Raw genomic sequence first — 19,081 nt, forward strand, 5'->3', positions numbered from 1 at the left:
CCATCCGGACGAGGAGACGTCAGAGGCTGTGTGAGAGGAAATGTAAACACAACAAACAAGCGGGTGTTCATGGTAGGCAAAAGGTTAACCACAGCAGAACTTTGCAAGGTTAACCATAACAACACTTTCACCGAAGGGACGTTCACGCGCTTCTGCATTTGCACAACAGCCAGTCTCTCTCTCTGAAATGACCTGTGATTGGCCATAGTCTCCTGTGATGGCTAGATTCTCTAAAGCCTGAAAAACCACTTGAATTACAATATGCTGAAAGGGTATTATGAATTTATTGCCCATTGACGCCAAAAATAAATTACCTACTGCAACTTTAAGAGCATGCATAGCACATAACAAGCCAGCTCAGTGTAAACGAAAGGACCTCTGCATTCCCCTTGAAGTGGCCTGAGCCTGCAAGTCTGACAGTTGAGAATATCAGTTTGCAACTGTGAGGGATAATCATTTCACTAAATTTAGAGTATTGATCAGGTGTGGACATGTGCAGGAAATGTGGTAGCTGTGCAGTATGTTTCTTGTGCATTAATTGTTTCCCCAGGAAAGATTTTTATAAATCAAGATATTTTTATTGTTACAAATGAAGGGGGATACAAATGGGATTTGTGTTGCATAATAAACAAACTAATGGAATTCATGCATAAAAAAATAAATGTCCCCATATTTACTGGGAAACATATATACTGCTTGTTATACTGTAAATACATTTCGTCATGTAACATTCTTTCCTACTTTATATTATGTTTATTATGTGTTTTTCACTTTATTTAAGTGCTATCGGATACTAATTGTTTCAATTCTTTTACAGTACGCAATGACTAAATGATTAAGGATCAAGAGAATATTTATCTATTTTCACAATCAATTCCTCGTTTAAAATTATTTTTTTAAATTTTTGGAGGTTTTCAGGCTCTCTTGGTCTTACATTATAGTACACATATTTGGGTTTTCAAATGTCGGTCGGACAAAAGAAGACATTCCAAGACGTCACCTTGTGCTCTAGGATATTGTGATCACCATTTTTCATTGCTTTCTGACATTTTGTAAGCCAAACGACTAATTGATTAATCACGAAAAGAATTGATAATAAAATTAATCATTAGTTGCAGCCCTACATTTATGCTTACGTTTACGCTATAGCAACATGCTTTTTGAAAAGAAAATGGCATATAAATAAAGCTTCACAGAGAGAAAAGGAAATAGAGAGACTGTTTGAGGTTTTAAGGGTTCGTGGATGTGTGAACACAGGTGGGTGTGCCTGTCCTGTGAATCCACGCTTGCCTACAGAGATGGAGAATGTTGATGTTGACTGTCACACTCTCACATGTCCCTGACAGTTTTACACCAGCACCAAAGGACAGGACGTCTTTCTTTCCAACCACATTCATATCACACATTTGCGCCATAACTTCTTGCAGCTCATAATAGTTGAAACTTCACTATAATTTCTGTTGTGCTGCTCCTGCTTGATTAAATACTTTAGGCTTTGAGATTAAGACAAGGAATGTATCCTTGTCTTAATTACACAATGCTGTGTGTATTTTAGAAGACAGTGAGTCAGTCTGGGTTTGAGTGCAGCAGAAGACAGGTGGAGCTGTCAGGACAGTTGTGAGCTCCACAGGGACTCAGTATGAAGATTTGTCCAATAATTAATTTAAAGAAATGTAAATGTCTGTGCTTCATCAAAGCATATTTATACCACCAGAAACTCACACGACAAGGAACTGACTGTACATATACACTACTTGGGAGCAAAAAAAATATGTATTTCTTGCTCCCGATAGAGACAGTATAGCATCACTTTAACTAAAAGCAGACAGATACAGTAGCAGTAGATGGTAATCTTACCTGTGCTCCACATTGCACCTCTAGTCCTCCTGCTGCTCTTGCTGAGTGAGTTCAATCTCCAACCTTTGACAGACACACTGAGAAACAACTATTTCCTCTGTGAAGTCCTTCCCAGCACGAAACTAGTCAGGGCTATTCAGGTAGAAGAAAAATGACAGGAAAGATTCTTAACTGATCTCATTAATTCGAAAAGATTCCAAAAGCTGCATATGCAAACAACATAGCCTTATGCCCACGCCAGAAGGTCATGTGGAAATAGAGACCACAAACACATTGCCTCTATTACCTACCCTCCACCTCTCTACATCCTATCTCCTCCCTCCCTCTCTCTCTCACTCTCAGCCCTGTGTGAAAACTTTAACAGATGAGGGCAGTTGTATCAGGAGAAAGAGAGAGCAGACATTGAAGTAGCAGGAAGGCGATGAGGGGAGGAAGAATCAAATGTCAATGAAGGCATGAGGACTAAAAGCAAGACACAGAAATGCCAACCTATGAAAATATGATTTGTGGTACAACACAAAGTTCTCTAACAGTCAAAACTGTTTCAAAACTGTCTCTCATAAAGGACCACCCAGTAGAAGAGGGAGAGTAACAAAGACACATTTAAAACCTCTGTAAATAACCTCAGCCTTTATTGCTGAAGCTCTCATCTACAAAAACATTTCACTGGTGTAACTAGACGACCACTTTTAGCACAAAACTTGGGAATGAAGGAGGGCAAACTGATAAACCTTACACCTATGGTGCAGCAATGTTGAGAGAAACAGCGAAAAAATTTGAACATACGAAAATATGCTGAGTGAGAACAGTAACACACACGTGTAAATTCAGAGCTAGATGTTATTCTGCACTGTCTGCAGTAAGCAGCCACCCACCATACAGGCTACTTGAAGCTAACATGACATCAAATGTACTGTCCAATTCACTCCAGGCCTACTGCTTAATAAGCCCTTACACTGCAGCCCCTCAGAGGGGTGCCGATTATTAGAGGCATACTGCGTCTCAGCGCTACCCCAGGCACTCTGCTGGAAGATAAGGTTAGAAGGGGAAAAGGACAGCAGATTACGGTTGTAAGCACATTTCAGCACCCAAGGGCCTGAGGGGTAGTGTTACAGGGACACACTGCGCACCAGGACTGTTCCTGTCTTTCACAGTCATAAACAGGCTAGTAAAGTTTACACCACAAACTATTAAATTGGACAGATCACTTCCTGACTATTATGTCTATGTTTCCTTTTACATTACTTAAAATGATCAGCTGACAACTATAATTCAAGCCTGAAAAGAATAAGAATACCTTCAACATAGATTTGAACTAAGTCTCTTTTGGATAGTTCATTGCATAACAAGACAGAAGTAGAGAAATAATAAAGTAATCACTACAGCAAACAACGTCCTTGCATTTCTCTGAATTGCCAACAGGGGGAGTTAAGTTCCTCAAACACACAAACAACTAATCCCTCAGGCTGACTTGTAGTCGTCTCAGATGTGGAATATACCAAACAGAACAGACACATTTGAAATGTGAAGTAATGAAATGAGACCAAGAGAACATTAAAAAACTGTTTAATAGTAGAAATATGACTGGACTCGGAGCTCGGCGCTGCTTTACTTGCTGCTTGTACCTTCTTCTTCTTCTTCTTCTTCTTCTTCTTCTTCTTCTTCTTCTCTTATTTAATGGCAGATTGCAAACAACTTTTAGGTGCATACCGGCACCTACTGTGCTGGAGTGTGTATCATCGTGTCATTGTACAATTATTTTAAATTCTACTCAACAACCCTGCAGCTTTTAAAAATTTAAATAACGCCTTCCTGGTGATCCTGATCTCCTGTCCCTCCCCTTCTGATCCCAGTATCCCTATCAGAGTCAACTCCCGCCCTGCCTTCTGAACCTTATCTTTAAACACCTGTCTTTCCACCTCATGCAATGTGCAATACAATATTATATGTTCAGCATTTTAAACCCCACAGTTTTCACAGTTCTCACTATCCCATTAAAAACAAGGTGCCATTCAGTCCTGTGTGATCCACCCTGAGTCTTGTCATTATAATTTCCTCCCTCCTGGTCCTTTCCGTATAATTCTTTATACTGACAGATTTTTGTATTTTATAATATCTCCTTCCTTTTTTGTCATCCTCCCACCATTTCTGCCATATTTTAAGGCCTTTCTTCTTAACCACCGCTTTTCCTTCACCTTTTCCTAGTGGAATAGGAACTGTTATTTCCTTTAGTAATGCCTCTTTAGCCAGTTTGTCTGCATCCTTGTTCCCTTTTACCCCCTCATGTGCCGGAACCCAACAAAACTGAACGTCTATGCCACCCCGGTGTAATCTTAGCAAACTGTGATAAAGTTCCATTAGTAGGTCTTCTCTGACAGATGTCATGGACTGTATGCTTTTTATGACAGCTAAAGAGTCTGTGCATAGCACCACCCTATCAGGTCTGACCTCTTCAACCCACTGTAATGCAATGATGGCTGCCACCATTTCTGCTGTATATACCAATAACTGGTCAGACAATCTTTTGGAGAGATTAACTTTAAATTCTGGGATATATATTCCAACTCCCACACATTCCTGTTTGTTCTTGGATCTGTCTGTGTAAATCTTTAAATAATTATAGTTACTGTGTCTCAGGTAAATGCTTGTTTTAACTCCCACTTCCTCCATTCTCCATTCTCTTTTCTTTTCCAGGATATTAATATCGGTCTTTACGTCTGGAAACAGCCATGGTGGAATGTTACTAACAGGGTTGGTCATGGTGAAATCTAAAGCTTCCATTCCATATTCCCTCACGCTCTCTTCCCTCATCCATCCAAACCCAAGTCCCTGAAACATGGAATACTCCCAACATTCCTGTATTGACTCTTTTGTAGGGTTCTCTTTTCCACTACCTTTTAATCTGATCCAATATGCCAGCGCAAGTTTCTCTCTTCTCAACTCCAGAGGTGTCTCTCCTGCTTCTATGAGTATTGCATTAATGGGGGTTGACTTAATAGCTCCAATGCACACACGTAATGCTCTATATTGTAATCTATTAATTTTTTCCAATATTGTTTTCGCCGCTGCTCCATAAACTACACAACCATAATCTATTGATGACCTCATACATGCCCTATATATGTCAATTAATGACCGTCTGTCTGCACCCCAGTCACATCCGGCCACAGCTCTTAGAAGATTTACAACCTTTTTGCATTTAGTTTCCAAGTGCTTTATGTGTGATTTCCATGAATACTTACTATCAAACCATAAACCCAGGTACTTAAATTCATTGACTTTCTCTATTGGCAGCTCATATAATGTTAGTTTTTCAGCATGGTACTTGCGCTTCTTTGTGAACATCATGTAACAGGACTTGCTTGTCGATATCTTAAATCCCCACTCATATGACCACTTCTCTACTTTCCTTATTGCTTTCCTAATATTTTCTACTACATAAGACACATTCCTTCCTCTCATCCAAATGGCCCCATCATCCGCATATAGTGCTGATTTGATACATCCATCTAAGTTTGAGAAAATATCATTTATCATTATATTGAACAATACAGGGCTAATTGCACTCCCCTGGGGAATACCATTGCCCACATTGAAGTACATAGACACCTCTGATCCAACCTTAACTCTAATTTTCCTACCTGTCAAAAAGTCCATAATCCAATTATACAACCTTCCTCCAATACCCATACTAGTAAGTTTAATAAGCAGTCCTTCCCTCCACATGGTATCATATGCCTTTTCAATGTCAAAATACACTATTGTCATAAGCTCTTTCATTTTCAATGCCTTTTCCACCTCATTACTGACCCTAACTAGAGCATCTGTTGTGGAGCGTCCTTTCCGAAATCCACTTTGTACATTAGTCAGTAATCCTCTCTGCTCCAATATATGAGATATCCGGCGAACTAATATCCTCTCCATCCATTTGCATAAGTGAGATGTCAAAGCTATGGGCCTATAGTTACCTGGATTAGCTGGGTCCTTACCAGGTTTGTTAAACGGTAGTATTACTGCACTTTTCCAACTATTCTGTATTATTCCATCCCTCCAAATTTTATTAAAGAGTTTTAATATCAATTGACATGATTCTACTGGTAGCTGTCGGAACATGGCATAACATAATTGGTCTTGTCCTGGAGCTGTATATCCAGTGCCTAGCAAAGCTATGTTGAGTTCAGACATAGTAAAATCCACATCCAGTGTTGACATACTAGCCTCCCTTTTCAACTTCACATCCTTATTCTCTCTAAGAGCAATTTCTTTCTGCTGCTTATGAATAACAATAAGGTGATCACCACTATGCGCTACCACAAATGACCTTCCTAACACTTCTGCCTTACCTTTATCTGACACTACCACCGTCTCCCCATCAATCAAAACTGGAATTTTAACCGACATCCTTTTCCCACTCATTCTCTTGAACATAGACCATATATCCCCTAACTCTACTCCTCTACGTATGTTGGAACAGAACTCCCTCCAGTTTCTCTTTTTTGTATATTTAATTGTCCTACGTGCCACTGCCCTTTTCCTTTGATAATCCACAACATTCTCTCGTGACAGATTCTTCTTCAGTGCTCTAAATGCCTTGTTTCGTTCTTTTACAGCTCTGCTACATTCCTCATTCCACCAAGGTGCCACTTTCTTTCTTCCCTTTGTTGTTCTTTGTGGAATACTCAAAGATGCTGCATTCAAAATGTGTTCTGTAATTTGCTTTGTGCAGTCTTCTATGTTTCCATCTAATCATCTAACCCCTTCTTGGATACAAATGTCCGTATTAACTACAGTGAGAACTGGGAAATGGTCACTGCCTATGGTAGAGTCACTCTTAACATGCCATTCACACGTATTCACTAAACTGTCTGATACCAGTGAAATATCCAAACATGATGTATTGCCCCTATTCACATCTATTCTTGTACCCTGTCCATTATTAAGGCATACCAATAATCTTTCTTCCATCATGTCTTCAACTATGTTCCCATTATGGTCTGTGTGATTGCTACCCCATAAGCTGTTATGTGCATTAAAATCGCCACACCATATTTCTTTCCTGTATACAGTCCCTGCCATTTCATTTAATCTGTCAACAGTTGAAGTTTTGCACGGGTTATAAAAATTGATCAGCTTAATATGACCCTCTTTCCTTGGACTACAAATCTAAACCATTATACACTCCATATCCTCTGGGCACGGGAGCTCCCTATATGCCAGCCCATCTTTGAGAAAAGTAGCACACCCTCCACCATTATTAGGCCTATCATACCTTAAAGAACTGAACCCTGGTATAACAAAATCTAGTTGGGGTCGTAACCAAGTTTCTTGTACACATACTACATCTGGAACTACATCAAATTCGTGAAGATACTTTTTAAATTCTTGACCATTAGCTATGAGGCTTCTGGCGTTCCACTGTAGTGTGTGAATTACCATAATGACTCTTGTAGATGAAGTCTAGCTGGTGACCTTACCCATCAGAGCCCCGCCCACCTTGAACCTGCGCAGAGTTTAATCAGTCAAACTGAAAACACCTGTGGAAGCATATGTTCACCTCGATAACCACACCGTGTATAAAATTAAGTTAAGCCTGTTTTTGCTTAAGATACGGTCAGCATGGATGTATTGACAACCAGGTTTTACTCATATGACAAAATGTACAGTCATGATTTACGCGAACAAAGCTTTTCAGACTGGCCATTTAGAGAGGAATGTAACTGCACACCTGAAAAGGTAAGAAGGCCGCTGTGTTTTGAAGCTTAAAGAAGAGTTGTTGGATTATAAAATGCCTTCAGAAATATTTAATAAAAATACTTATGATTGATAATTTGTTTGTTTTTTTAAGTGCACTGGCACAATCAAGAGGGGAATTTGTCTGCAATGAAAGCATCAATGGTGGAAGATCTTTTACTTAAGTTAAAGCAATACCACAGTGCAAAAATACTTACAAGTAAAGTAGCCTACTGCATTTAAAATCTTACTTAAGTAAAAGTATTGGCATCAACATATACCAAATGTAGTCATTATGCTACATATACTGCAGAGTATCTTAAGCCATAATAAAACATAATGTTAGTTGATGTATTAATCTGATTCTGCGATGTAACTAAAGCTTGGCGTTAGAGTAACAAGCACAATGTTAGCTTCCAAAAAAAATAGTGGAGTAAAAATATAAAATAGCATAAAATGGAAATACTCAAGTAAAGTACAAGGACATCAAAATTGTACTAAGTTGCAGTGCTTGAGTAAATGTTTTTAGTTATATTCCACTACTGGAAGGCACTAACTACTTTTAAAACCGAGACAGGGCTAGCAGGAGGTCAGACTGGGTTCATTTGTGATGTTTTCTCTTAAATTTACGCAGGATTGTCAGACAGCTCTTGAGCTCTTAGAAAACCCCCAATTTATATTAACCTACAAAGTACATGACTATGGCTGATGAATAATGGGGATATATTCCGACCTTGTTTATACTCCAAAGTTACGCAATATTATACAACAGTCTGTTATTTGAGGCTGTGGCAGTGATGTACAGCTAAGCAGGTGTCAGATTTAGTTTCATTGCATCAGGTGTCCAGTGCACAGACCCTTCCCTTTGCCCACCCTAGTCTTGTCATGATGGATGGGCTGCTGACACCTCACTTGATTAGCAACACTATATGCCATTTAACAGCTCTTAACTCTTAACCCATCCTCTGCTGGTTTCATTCTCACTGACCCTAATCTACCTGCAGCTATGGTCTTTTTTTTTTTTTTGTTCATGCACTTGTCACATTTGTCATTAAGTTAATCAGCTCATACAATTCCTTAATTTAGTGCTTGGGTTTTATTTTACAGTATGCTACTGACATTAAGGCATCCGTTGCTGATGCGTTTGTCTTTGCAGATGGCCACGGCAGGGTTTGTCCACTGCCCCAGTGAGAATGAGCCTGATGTTGCTAGCTGTTTCTTCTGTCTGATCGAGCTTGAGGGCTGGGAGCCAGATGATGATCCCTGGTAAATAAAGCATGTCAACTTCCTCAGGCCCTTACCTTTACTAGTCTACCTTAATGTAAACGGATAATAGTATGCCTGCAGCAGTAGTATAAGGTGGTGCAGTATTGCTTCAGATCTGAGATTATTTTCATCTGTATCACTGTTACCTATGGCAATTACAAGACTAATTTTATATTGAGTACATTAATATAGATACTGAAAATGGAAAAATGGCCACATAAAGTTGATTACTATTATTAAAAGAAAAAAACCTACCTGGAAGCAAATAGTGTAGCGGTTTCTCTCGAGTAGTATAATGCCAAATTTTATAATTTTAAGTTTTATGGTGTTTTTTGATTTTACGATTGAGCTAGATTTACTTCCACTTTTACATTCCTCTGTGTGCCACATTCAGAGGTTCTGCCTTCAACTCATTTCTTAACATTTTCTCTGCCCAGGTCTGAACACGTAAAACGCTCCCCTAACTGTGGATTCTTAAACATGCAGAAAGACTTCACTGAGCTGACTGTGGCTGAATTCTGTCATAAGGAAAGGGAGAGGCTAAAGGTCTTCATTGTAAGTGTCCCAAATATCTGTGTAGATTATATGCAATGAGGTGAGGTTTTGCTCAAATACTTATGCAGTGGTTGTTCATGTTTGTTTGTTTTTTTTCTCAGAAAAAGGTTTGTCATAAGAAGATGGCATGTTTGCGGGATCTCATTGACCATTCACTTGACAGCCTTAAAGCTCAGTCTCTATATGTTTGAAATCAAACTTACTGTCTATATATTGTGACTATATTGCCACACTAATATAAAGTGTAGCATGAGCCTATACTCTTGACTCAATAGTTTTGATGCAATGTCAGTTTAATATATCAATAAAGTTGTGAGGAATATTACACTTTGTTTGTAGTATTGTCTTTAACCACAAGATGGTGCTTTTGCACTAAAGCTGCAGGTTTCCCATGTCAGACACTTTCTGGAGTTCCCAAACTCGCACTCAAAACCTTCACAAAGGCAATTTGAAATGAAAGCACACATTGAGCAGGATTACAATGTGGGCTATATTCCCTCTTTTCAAGCAAAACTTACCATTTTCCTGAACGTGCCACCATCTCTACCACCCCTTTTCAAACCTTGACCCTGGACAGATGGCCTGAAGCCCCTCCCTTTCAATACCAACTGTTGCCCCACTAACATCTGTTACATATAGGGGGACAGTGTGCACTGAGAGCACTCACCAGAACACTTGCCTTACCCTGTGAGCAGGGCTGAGATTTAGGAAACCCTTAAGAATGTTGATGCTGACAATGGAAATTGTGGGAAAATGTGCTCATGCAATGATTACTTCAAGAAAGCTCTGTTACACTGTATTGTGTACCTCCTCTTATTTAGCATTTCAAGAACAAAGGTTGAACACTAATCTTTGCCAAAGTTGGTGTCTGATGTCTTGTGTAGCAGAAAGAGGATGTTGGGCTCAGTTTGCGCCAGTCTCTCCCTGTGTCTGATAGGAGGTTTGGGTGGATGGAGTGCAGGATTAAAAGATGCTATCCATTCTCCAACCTTTCACTGTTCTGGATTAATGTCTAATGTAACACTCTGGCCACTGAGCCTAGATCAGCTGTTTAATTCTCCTTTTATCCGCTCGCTGCAGAGCAAATTGAAGAGACAAAGTAAAATACCCATAGGTGATGTAACATTTCTAATGAAACTGGTATGCTTCAGTTTTTAGGGTGTTTTTATGCTCTTAAAGTAATGCTGTTAGGGAGATATTCCCTCAGTCATTCACTGTTTTGCTGTCATAGCCAAAAGTATCTAAAATGAAAATTTTAGATGCATGTAGCCGTCCTGTAGTAGAGGAAGATCCACTAAATGTACCAGGTACAAATTCCAAACAGTTTAATGATGAGCTGTTGGTTTTGACATTTAGTTAGGTGGTGTTGAATTTGCACAAGTACACAGATTATACGGAGTTTGTTTACAGTAATTGCTAATGTAACTCTAATCAGGGTTTATATCTGCATCCCATGTCAATCCACTTATTTGTGTGTGCTCCAGAAAATGAACAAAGAGAATGGCATGGTGTCACTTTTATCCCTGAGCAGAACAGATGTGATAGATGGGCTTATCTGTGGGAATGGTGCGAAACTGTTGATTTGATTGGATCATAACTGAGGTGGGAGCTTAGTTTTATAGCAGTTAAGTATAAACCCATAAAATGTATTTAGAATTAATCATTACGTTAATAGGAAAATGCATTGCACTACTGCAAATGGATTTGGTTGTCTTCTGATCTAAATAACATACTGTGACAAAGGGCGCACCAGTAGCCTCTACTGCAGTTTTCTAATTAATGAATTTCTGCTAAACAAACTAAACAGTGAGTGTAGCAGATGGACAAACGGACAGATGTTCCCAACAGAGTTTACAACCTGAGCTTTCCATCAGGCCCCATCTGTTGCTCCTGCGACTGGTACCTCCTTCTACCCTCCTCCAATGCTTCTGCTCATCAGCATCTATCACCAAACCCTCTCCCCTGATACTCCATATACACTGCACAGCCCTAAATGAATGACATCAGCATTTGCCCTCTCGCCTGACCTGGTTTAACTCTTAATTAACAGCGCTTACAGGAATGGCTAATCACATCGGAGTAAGAATTTTAAATTTTCTTTTTGTTTTGCTGGCTTGTTCCACTCTGAAAAGTACTGAGAATACACAAATAGTTTAAATGATTATAAAGGCTGACATGTTTACAGGCCAAATGATAGAAGTCTAGACTGCACAGTGATCCTGAATTAAAGCCATGTGAATGTGTCTAGATCATGCTGAATTTACTGACCGATTACCAGAGCTAAAGGGACTCTCAAAGTTGCACTGTTCCTTGCATTATAATTAGGAATCCCCTTTTCAGTTTTTCCTCTCCCTCCTCCACCTCTGTTCTCCCACGTCTATGGCAGTAGGGCATGCTGGCTGCTTGCTCTCGCAGACCCCATGGCCCTCCTACCTTGGCTGTGTTTTGTGCCCTGTTCGAAAAGGACCTCCATCTGTCCCTACACTCAGCCCATTGTGGTGTCCCAAAGCCCAGCAACTTCCACAATGCAGGGGGCGTGCAGGAGGGGGGGGGGGGGTGTTACAGGGTAAACACGACAGCATCCAGATCCCATTAGAAGCTCTTTAACTCCTACACCCTAACACTCTCAGAACTCTGGGAGGAGAAGGACCACCCCTTATTCTCATGCACAATGTCACCTTTACACACACTCCCATAGGTAATGAGTCTACGAGCTGCCTTCTTTCCTCCCCTCCCATGTACATCTCCTTTTTTCTTTTTCTCTTGCATTGGTATAATAAGCTGTCACGTTACATCATTTTGTTAAGCATCCTTTATCTGACCATAATATCATAATTATTTGATGTTTATAACTCCCCCTAATTTTTTTTTTACAGGGTTAACAGCGGCGTTTTTATTTAAAGACCTGTTGATGTAGAGAACCATCATTGGATATTAAGTTGGAATTAATTCTATTCCTGTCTCACTGGAGTTCAGTTTTGTGTAATGTGGTCCTGTAATAGATGGAACCAAGTTCAGGATACCTTTTTGAAGTTTTTATTAATTTATATTTAATTGCTTCCACCATGGTGACCGTGACCAACCCAATCCCTACATCTTATTACGCCAGCCTTGCCATGTTTCATTGTTTTCTTCTGTCTTTTCCCACATCTTTCTCATGCATCTCCTGAGTCTTTCTTCTTCCAGCTGCTCCTCTAAGTCTAGGCCGTCTCTGTTTTGGGGTGCTCAACGTGTGTGTGTGTGTGTGTGTGTGTGTGTGTGTGTGTGTGCGCGCGCGCGCCCCCCCCCCCCAAGAGGAGGGGGATCACTGTGTCCGCCCCAGCTTAAAGGCAGAGGGATTACCGGCACACAGACACTGATTAAAGCCTTCCAGCCTCCTATGGCCCCATTAATACAATCTTAATCACAATGCTTTATCCCTCCTATCTAGCTCCTATGGATCAGGACCTTTTCATTTTAGTGGGAGGCACTCTTGTTTGGCCAGTGGATTAAGTGTGCTGCACACAGAAACAAAAATATAAGCACGAGAGGGAACGTGACCAAGCTTCAATCTGCACTACAAAAATCTATCTCTGATTTTAGTTTTTTTTTTTCTTTTTTGTTAGTGATGCCAACCTCCTGCCAAAATGAACTAACGTCAATTTGATGTTGCCATTAGGGTTCATGCTGTTGGCATTGTCTGTATAATGTATATAAAGATAAAAAACTACAAAAGTTTAGGACTTGAGTTGGAGTGCTGCACCATTAATTCTCTGTGGGTGGATATCTGACATGACCTCACTCTCCCAGGGGATTGAACCACAGGTCGCGCTATGCTGCCTGCCGTCTCAGCCAAGATGGCATGACAGAGCATGTGTTCCCTTCCCATTAAAAGGCCCTCATGCCCTTATCATAGATGAAAGCCACTTGGTATACATAATCTGTATTTGTGGCCTGTACTAAAAGTCAGGATTTTTGTGTTGCACTTTTTCAAGTCTTTTACACAATACATTCCTTTTTATCATTTTAACATGCTAAATGTTCTTATTTGAACAGGTGAAGTACACACTTATTAAAAAATATTAACCCTAAACTATTTTAAGCTTATGAAATGCATATATTTCTGTCTTCCTAAATTGTTCCATGTCAAACACTCTCTGTCTCTCGCCATGCCCCAATCTCCAGACTGTCCTGCATCTCCGTTTTGTAATCTTGTATCCAGAGTTAATTTACGTGGATTATTTCTAAATCCACCCACTCATGTATTTGGACTCAGGAGGATAATCCAAGCGCTGCCCCCCACCGTTTTTTTGCCATAGCAAAACAGCAAAGGCACAAAGAGGGTGTACGCCAGCTAACTCTGCCAGTACTTTCTCACAGGCCAAGTGTCTGCCTGTGTGTAAAGCTATGTGTCATATGCCAAGACTGACACACAGGAGCAGAGAGGACAAACTTGTGAATAGGGGGCAAGGACCTTGGTCACCTCTTCTGCCCTTTTTTTCTCTTTCCTCTTCTCCTTTTTGCCCTCAACATACAAATTCCCATTTTTCTCTCTCATGCTCTCACTCTCTTCTCCCTCTCTCTCCCCCCAAATTGGCCCAGCTGTCCATCAGCCCCCCCCGCAGTTCCCCCAGCTGTCTGCCCGCCCCAAACGAGAAGCCCCACAACAATACAGGTCACAGGTCAAGAGAAAGAACAGGCTGCGTTCACAATGGACCAGTGGCGCCCAGTAAAACAATCGTTCCCTTTTTCTCTTCCAGTCTTTCTCCACTGTTGCCACGACTGGAAAAGACAACCCTTTGGAGAGGTAGCTGAAGAGGGGGGGGGGAGTGCTCTTGGCAAACAGCCTCTGAGGCACCTTCCCCTTCTGACAATTGCTTGAAGAACCACAATAATAGACACACTTGAACACACCTCTTGCTCTTACCTCTTCATCTCACACTCTGCCACCCTGTTCTTTGTTTTTTTTTCAAGTGCAATCATTAAAGTCAAAACTGGCTTTTGTCGTTAGTTGAGTAATACAAATGTGCTGTGCACCTTGCCAGTTTGAGCTGATCTGGAAATCAGCGTCAGAATACTGTATAGTTTATTTCCTCCAACTTAAAGATTTTATGTGTACTATCAGTTAAGGTTGCATTATTTTCTAAATAATATTGAAAGAAAAAGCCTGATTATTAGATTTATAACATCCGTATTCATATGCTGTGTCTCTGAACAGAAATCTGGTGCTTTTCTGTCTGAGTTAATGTGGATGAATTCTTTGAAAATGAGCTCTTGCCCTACAGTGTTTGGCTTGAGCTAGATGGGAAAATGGGACATGTGGGAGAGAGAACGAACGAAAAGCCTCTGACACTTTCACCTGTTTCCCGGAGCTGTTTTCCCATGGCCCACAAAAGCCTCCCGCCTGACCTGATAGAAACCCCATAGCAAGCCACACACACACACACACACATACATCCTGTGTAACATGATCTCTATTGCCACAGAAATGTCCTTTTATTATAGCACCTTTGTCTTTATTTTTGATAGAAGTTTGTCCATGTTCGTTATTGGAAAATGAAACTCAGCCACTTAAAATCCATTTGAATTTGTTCATGTTTCATGTAAATACACCTGAAACTGACCGTGTGCAAAAGGAACTTTTCATAAGGTATGAGCTGGTTAATGATTAATGATTACAATAATTTGAAAAAAAATTGGAACGTATTTACTTCATTTGGATTTTGTTGTGAGATTACAGAAAATAATCAAAATTACTCTTCTGACTTGTGGTGCATTAAGTAGGGTTTGAAGTATTTCACAATGCAATTGTAATAATGCATTAAGAATTCTATTACGATGGAAGCCTCACTACATTATAAATAATAAACTGATATCCACTTGAATTGATGTATTGGAGCTGCATATAGGTACCCTATATTATTGGGAGAGATTGTATGAACTTTCTGTTGAACTAATATTCAACTACAGGATAACGGAAGAAAACACATGGCAAATATTGTTACTATGGAAATAGCATATAATATAAGAATATTTATTCAATTAAGTGCGAAACAGCAAAATATTTACACAGTACAGTATGACAAATTGTGACACCAAATAAACTAATACCTGGAAGACTTCAAATAAATAAAATAAATACAGTACAGCTGCTAGTGACTGACAACAAAACCAAGAAGACAGTGAAACAAAAATTGTGCTGAGAAAAAAAATAAAAAGATAAAGACGTTTAAAAATAAATATTAAATACAGATATAAATAAATGTATTGCTTTTTCTTATGGCCATGGAGACACTGGCTTTAGGCCTCAGTGCACAGTTTAGGGTAAGACTAGATGACTTTTTGTTCTATTTCTTTTCATATGCAAACAGGTAGATCTAAAAAAAGTTATGTTCTTGTCCACTTGAAACACCTGTGTAATGCTTTAGTGTGAATATCTGATTTGGTAAAATATTTAGTCACTCCTTAACAACTGAAATAAGAAGAATCCAAATAACATAATCATAACAAAAAATAATAAATAAAATATTAAAAGTTATGGGTGCGTGTTTGTATCAGGTAGATTGAGTTGAGATGGTGAGTCTCTCTCTGCATTCAGTGCTCTCCCAGAGTACAAGACAACATAATGCAGACCATTTATCTACAGTCGGTACCACAGCCATCATTTTTACAGCAGTTCATTCAAGAGCAGTGCTTCTGGCCTGGCCAGCAGTCAATCACTGGTCCTCTCAACTGTTCATGGTCACATGCTGCCCATCTGAGAGGCGAGCAGGTGAGAGGGAGTGAAGGAGTCAAAGGCCACATCCAGAGGCAGCTCATAGCGTGAAGCTTGAAAAAGTGGGTGGCCCTGAGGGCCCCCTGGTAGGCCGCCAGTCGTGGGAGTGGGGTAATGGTGAGACGAAAGGTAGTGGGCATGGTGGCCAGGGTGGGGTGTGTAGCTCTCTGTCTCACGGGGAGAGGGCTCCTGCTTCAGGGCATAGCTGCCACTGATGCTCAGGGGGGGAGTGAGGGGCCCTTCGTATGGGGGGGTGCCGCTGCTACACTCGTTAGGGGAGGGGTTGTCATATACAGGCCCCTTGAATCCCTTCATATGGAGGAGGTGGGATGCCTCCAGGGAGCCATAGGGGGGGCTGGGAAGGCCTGGAGATGGATAGCTGAGGGGATGGCCAGCCTGACCCCCCACACCACCCACCCTCGGGCCTCCACACTTGTCGTCCGGCTTGTTGAGCATTATCGGACTGGGTCCCAGCTGCAAGCAGCCGGCCACAAGGTTACTGGTGGGCTGAGACAGACCTTTACACATCATCTCCACAAAGCCATGGCTCTCAGGGGACTGGCCACTCTCAAGCGACTCCGACAGAGCCCAGATGTAGTTGCGTGCCAGCCGTAGAGTCTCAATCTTTGACAGCTTCTGTGTCTTGGAGTAGCAGGGCATCACTCTGCGCAGATTTTCCAGGGCATCGTTAAGCCCGTGCATACGTGAACGTTCTCTGGCGTTGGCTTTGACTCGCCGGGCACGAAACCTCTCCTGTCTTGCTTTGGTCATCTTCTTCTTCTTAGGGCCTCTTCTTTTGGGAGCCTGTTCTCCATTTGGTCCAATCTCCCCATCATTATCGTCATCATCCTCCTCCTCTTCTTCCTCCATATCCTCACTGCCCAGTTCTGTGCAAGAGTGGATTCGGCTGCCTACTGTCAGGCCATGGCTTTCCTCTCCATCCTGAGAGCTGCCGTCCTCATCCTCTAGCCAGCCAAGGGAGCTCACCAGCTCACTCACATCCCCGCTCTTTCCAAATGGTTTGGTCATCATTTTGATCTGAGGAAACAGCACAAAAATTAGTTACCCAACAGATGCATTCTTAAGTGTTAATCTGTAAATGTATGATGCTTCTTCCTAAAATGTATATGTAATTATACAATTTTGTATTGATTGATTATGGACAGGAACAGGTAGCCTGGCAACTCCTAACCCTTGAAATACAGAATGAGTTCTCTCATTTCAGCACTGCAGTGTGGACAGCTCACTCCTCTAACTCAAGAGCTGGTAGCTCTAACAATACCAAAGAAGAAGAAGAAACCCTGCGATTATTTAAAATGCATTATAGTGTGGTATCTTGTGTTTTTAGAATTAATGGTCCCCTGCTGTTATGCTGTTGCTATACAGAGACGCTGTCAATCTAGGACACGACGGGATTTACTCAGCATATAAAACTCAAAGATTAAATAGGCAACATACAACTCCGCACACATGGGGACAAGCCGCCCACATCTCTACATTTTAGACATCTTGCAAAAATAAAGTCCTGACGCTAAAAGGAATTAATGCAATAGATGTTACTTTTTAAAAAAAAGTGAATTTGCTATTGTTTTAATAGAAAAAAAAAATGTCCTAGTTAGTTATTGTGCACTAGTGCGTAAAAGTGGGATACATTACTGTAATTTATGAATTTAGAACTTGACACGCAATTGTCTGGACTATATGCTACTGAACATAATTAGGCCTACATGAACACTGCAACACATATTTTAGCTGATTGAAATCAACAATACATCTTGTAAATTCCTTTAGTGGATCTTTTGCCCTCTGGAAGCAACGAAAGTGCATGTGCTGAATTTAGTGAGTTTAGCAGGCCAAATTTGTTTCCCAAATAAGATCTATTTTGGATATTTTTCTTTTTACTGGACTGATAATTGTAAACTCACCTGTTTGGATTTACTGCTCGCTCTTCGTAAAATAACAGAAAGACCAGGTTAATAATAATAATAATAATAAAAAACTGCAACGGAGTGATTTTTATTCCAGAGTCGCTGCGTTTCTCTCTTCGCGCATCCGCCAGTGTCCCAAACTCTTCTGCTTATTCAGATAACCACGAGTGCGCGTGGAACTTTCATCTCTAAATGGCAAGACCGGGCTGATATCTTTGCCTTTAGCCGGGTAAGCCCCTCCCTCAGGCGCCCCACCCACCTTCAATTTATCCAAACGCGCGTGGCGGGCTCGTGGCCAGAAGTTCCACCCAGTAAATGAATGAGTGAGGGACAGAGAGAGAGAGAGAGAGAGCGCCCGGGAGCACGTGTAGACAGTGCTTTATTTGTAAATCAGGAGGTCCCGAGTGTTTGGGACAGTGCAGAAAATGCGCACACATTGGAAAACACTTTAATAATATGGCCATCATAAATGATGTGGGGATCACAGTTGCTTATCTGATGGTATATTGGAGCTTACAGTACAGATGCATATATCTATACACATCCATGGGCCTTGGGCAGTTTTTCATCATCATTTTACCCGCACCACACAAACGTCAATTTGCTTAATAATCTGCCAAAATATTTAGGCTAGACACCTGCATATTCTTCACCATCGTTCTGAGATCTCCTCACCCTACAGTATTTTCCTCTTCTTTACAATTTTGTAACAAGATATTATGTAACCTGGTTAGAAATTGTAGTTGTGTCACTGCACAAGTTTGTTATAACAGCAGAAATAATGGCCAGTCGGCTATTTCTGTCCTTCCATCACGTGTCATTTTTTCGTAAACCCATCATCATCTTTTCATAAAAGCGAGATTATACATCTCTACACAAAAACAATTATTCTGTTTAAATTCCATGCGTTAACCATCCTAATCGATTGTTTATCTCTTCATTAGTCGGTTGGATTAGGAATGTTCCACTTAATTAAACACAGTGTAGGCCT

At 40.7% G+C, this 19,081-nt stretch overlaps 3 protein-coding genes across 3 annotated transcripts in view; 1 reads left to right on the top strand and 2 right to left on the bottom strand.

Moving 5' to 3' along the window:
• znf385a (zinc finger protein 385A) overlaps positions 1-2,079 on the bottom strand; it is a 61,152-nt gene extending 59,073 nt beyond the window's left edge. The window contains exon 1 of the mRNA XM_031283795.2: positions 1,858-2,079. Coding sequence (XP_031139655.1) covers positions 1,858-1,870 — 13 coding nt within the window. The 5' untranslated portion in view covers positions 1,871-2,079. The remainder of the gene's footprint in view (positions 1-1,857) is intronic.
• Positions 2,080-7,340: 5,261 nt separating this feature from the next.
• On the top strand, positions 7,341-9,735 carry birc5b (baculoviral IAP repeat containing 5b). Its single transcript, XM_031282743.2, has 4 exons — positions 7,341-7,590; positions 8,744-8,853; positions 9,291-9,408; positions 9,510-9,735. The coding sequence occupies exons 1-4, from the start codon at positions 7,474-7,476 to the stop codon at positions 9,597-9,599; spliced, it is 435 nt and encodes a 144-aa protein (XP_031138603.1). The 5' UTR covers positions 7,341-7,473; the 3' UTR covers positions 9,600-9,735.
• Positions 9,736-15,388: 5,653 nt separating this feature from the next.
• Positions 15,389-18,342, bottom strand: neurod4 (neuronal differentiation 4). Its single transcript, XM_031283801.2, has 2 exons — positions 18,088-18,342; positions 15,389-17,200 (listed from the first exon to the last, which is right to left on the bottom strand). Exon 2 carries the CDS (start codon positions 17,192-17,194, stop codon positions 16,130-16,132), a length of 1,065 nt encoding a protein of 354 aa, XP_031139661.1. The 5' UTR covers positions 17,195-17,200; positions 18,088-18,342; the 3' UTR covers positions 15,389-16,129.
• Between the last annotated feature and the right edge of the window lie 739 nt (positions 18,343-19,081).

This window comes from Sander lucioperca, chromosome 12, assembly GCF_008315115.2.
Source record: "Sander lucioperca isolate FBNREF2018 chromosome 12, SLUC_FBN_1.2, whole genome shotgun sequence".
Taxonomy (NCBI): Eukaryota; Metazoa; Chordata; class Actinopteri; order Perciformes; family Percidae; genus Sander; species Sander lucioperca.

Excerpts from the sequence above, each read along its gene's own strand:
- birc5b (XM_031282743.2), top strand. The coding sequence starts at position 7,474 with ATGGATGTATTGACAACCAGGTTTTACTCATATGACAAAATGTACAGT. Across the intron at positions 7,591-8,743 it reads GTAACTGCACACCTGAAAAG|ATGGCCACGGCAGGGTTTGT; the intron begins GTAAGAAGGCCG and ends TTGTCTTTGCAG. Across the intron at positions 8,854-9,290 it reads GAGCCAGATGATGATCCCTG|GTCTGAACACGTAAAACGCT; the intron begins GTAAATAAAGCA and ends TTCTCTGCCCAG.
- neurod4 (XM_031283801.2), bottom strand. The coding sequence starts at position 17,194 with ATGATGACCAAACCATTTGGAAAGAGCGGGGATGTGAGTGAGCTGGTG.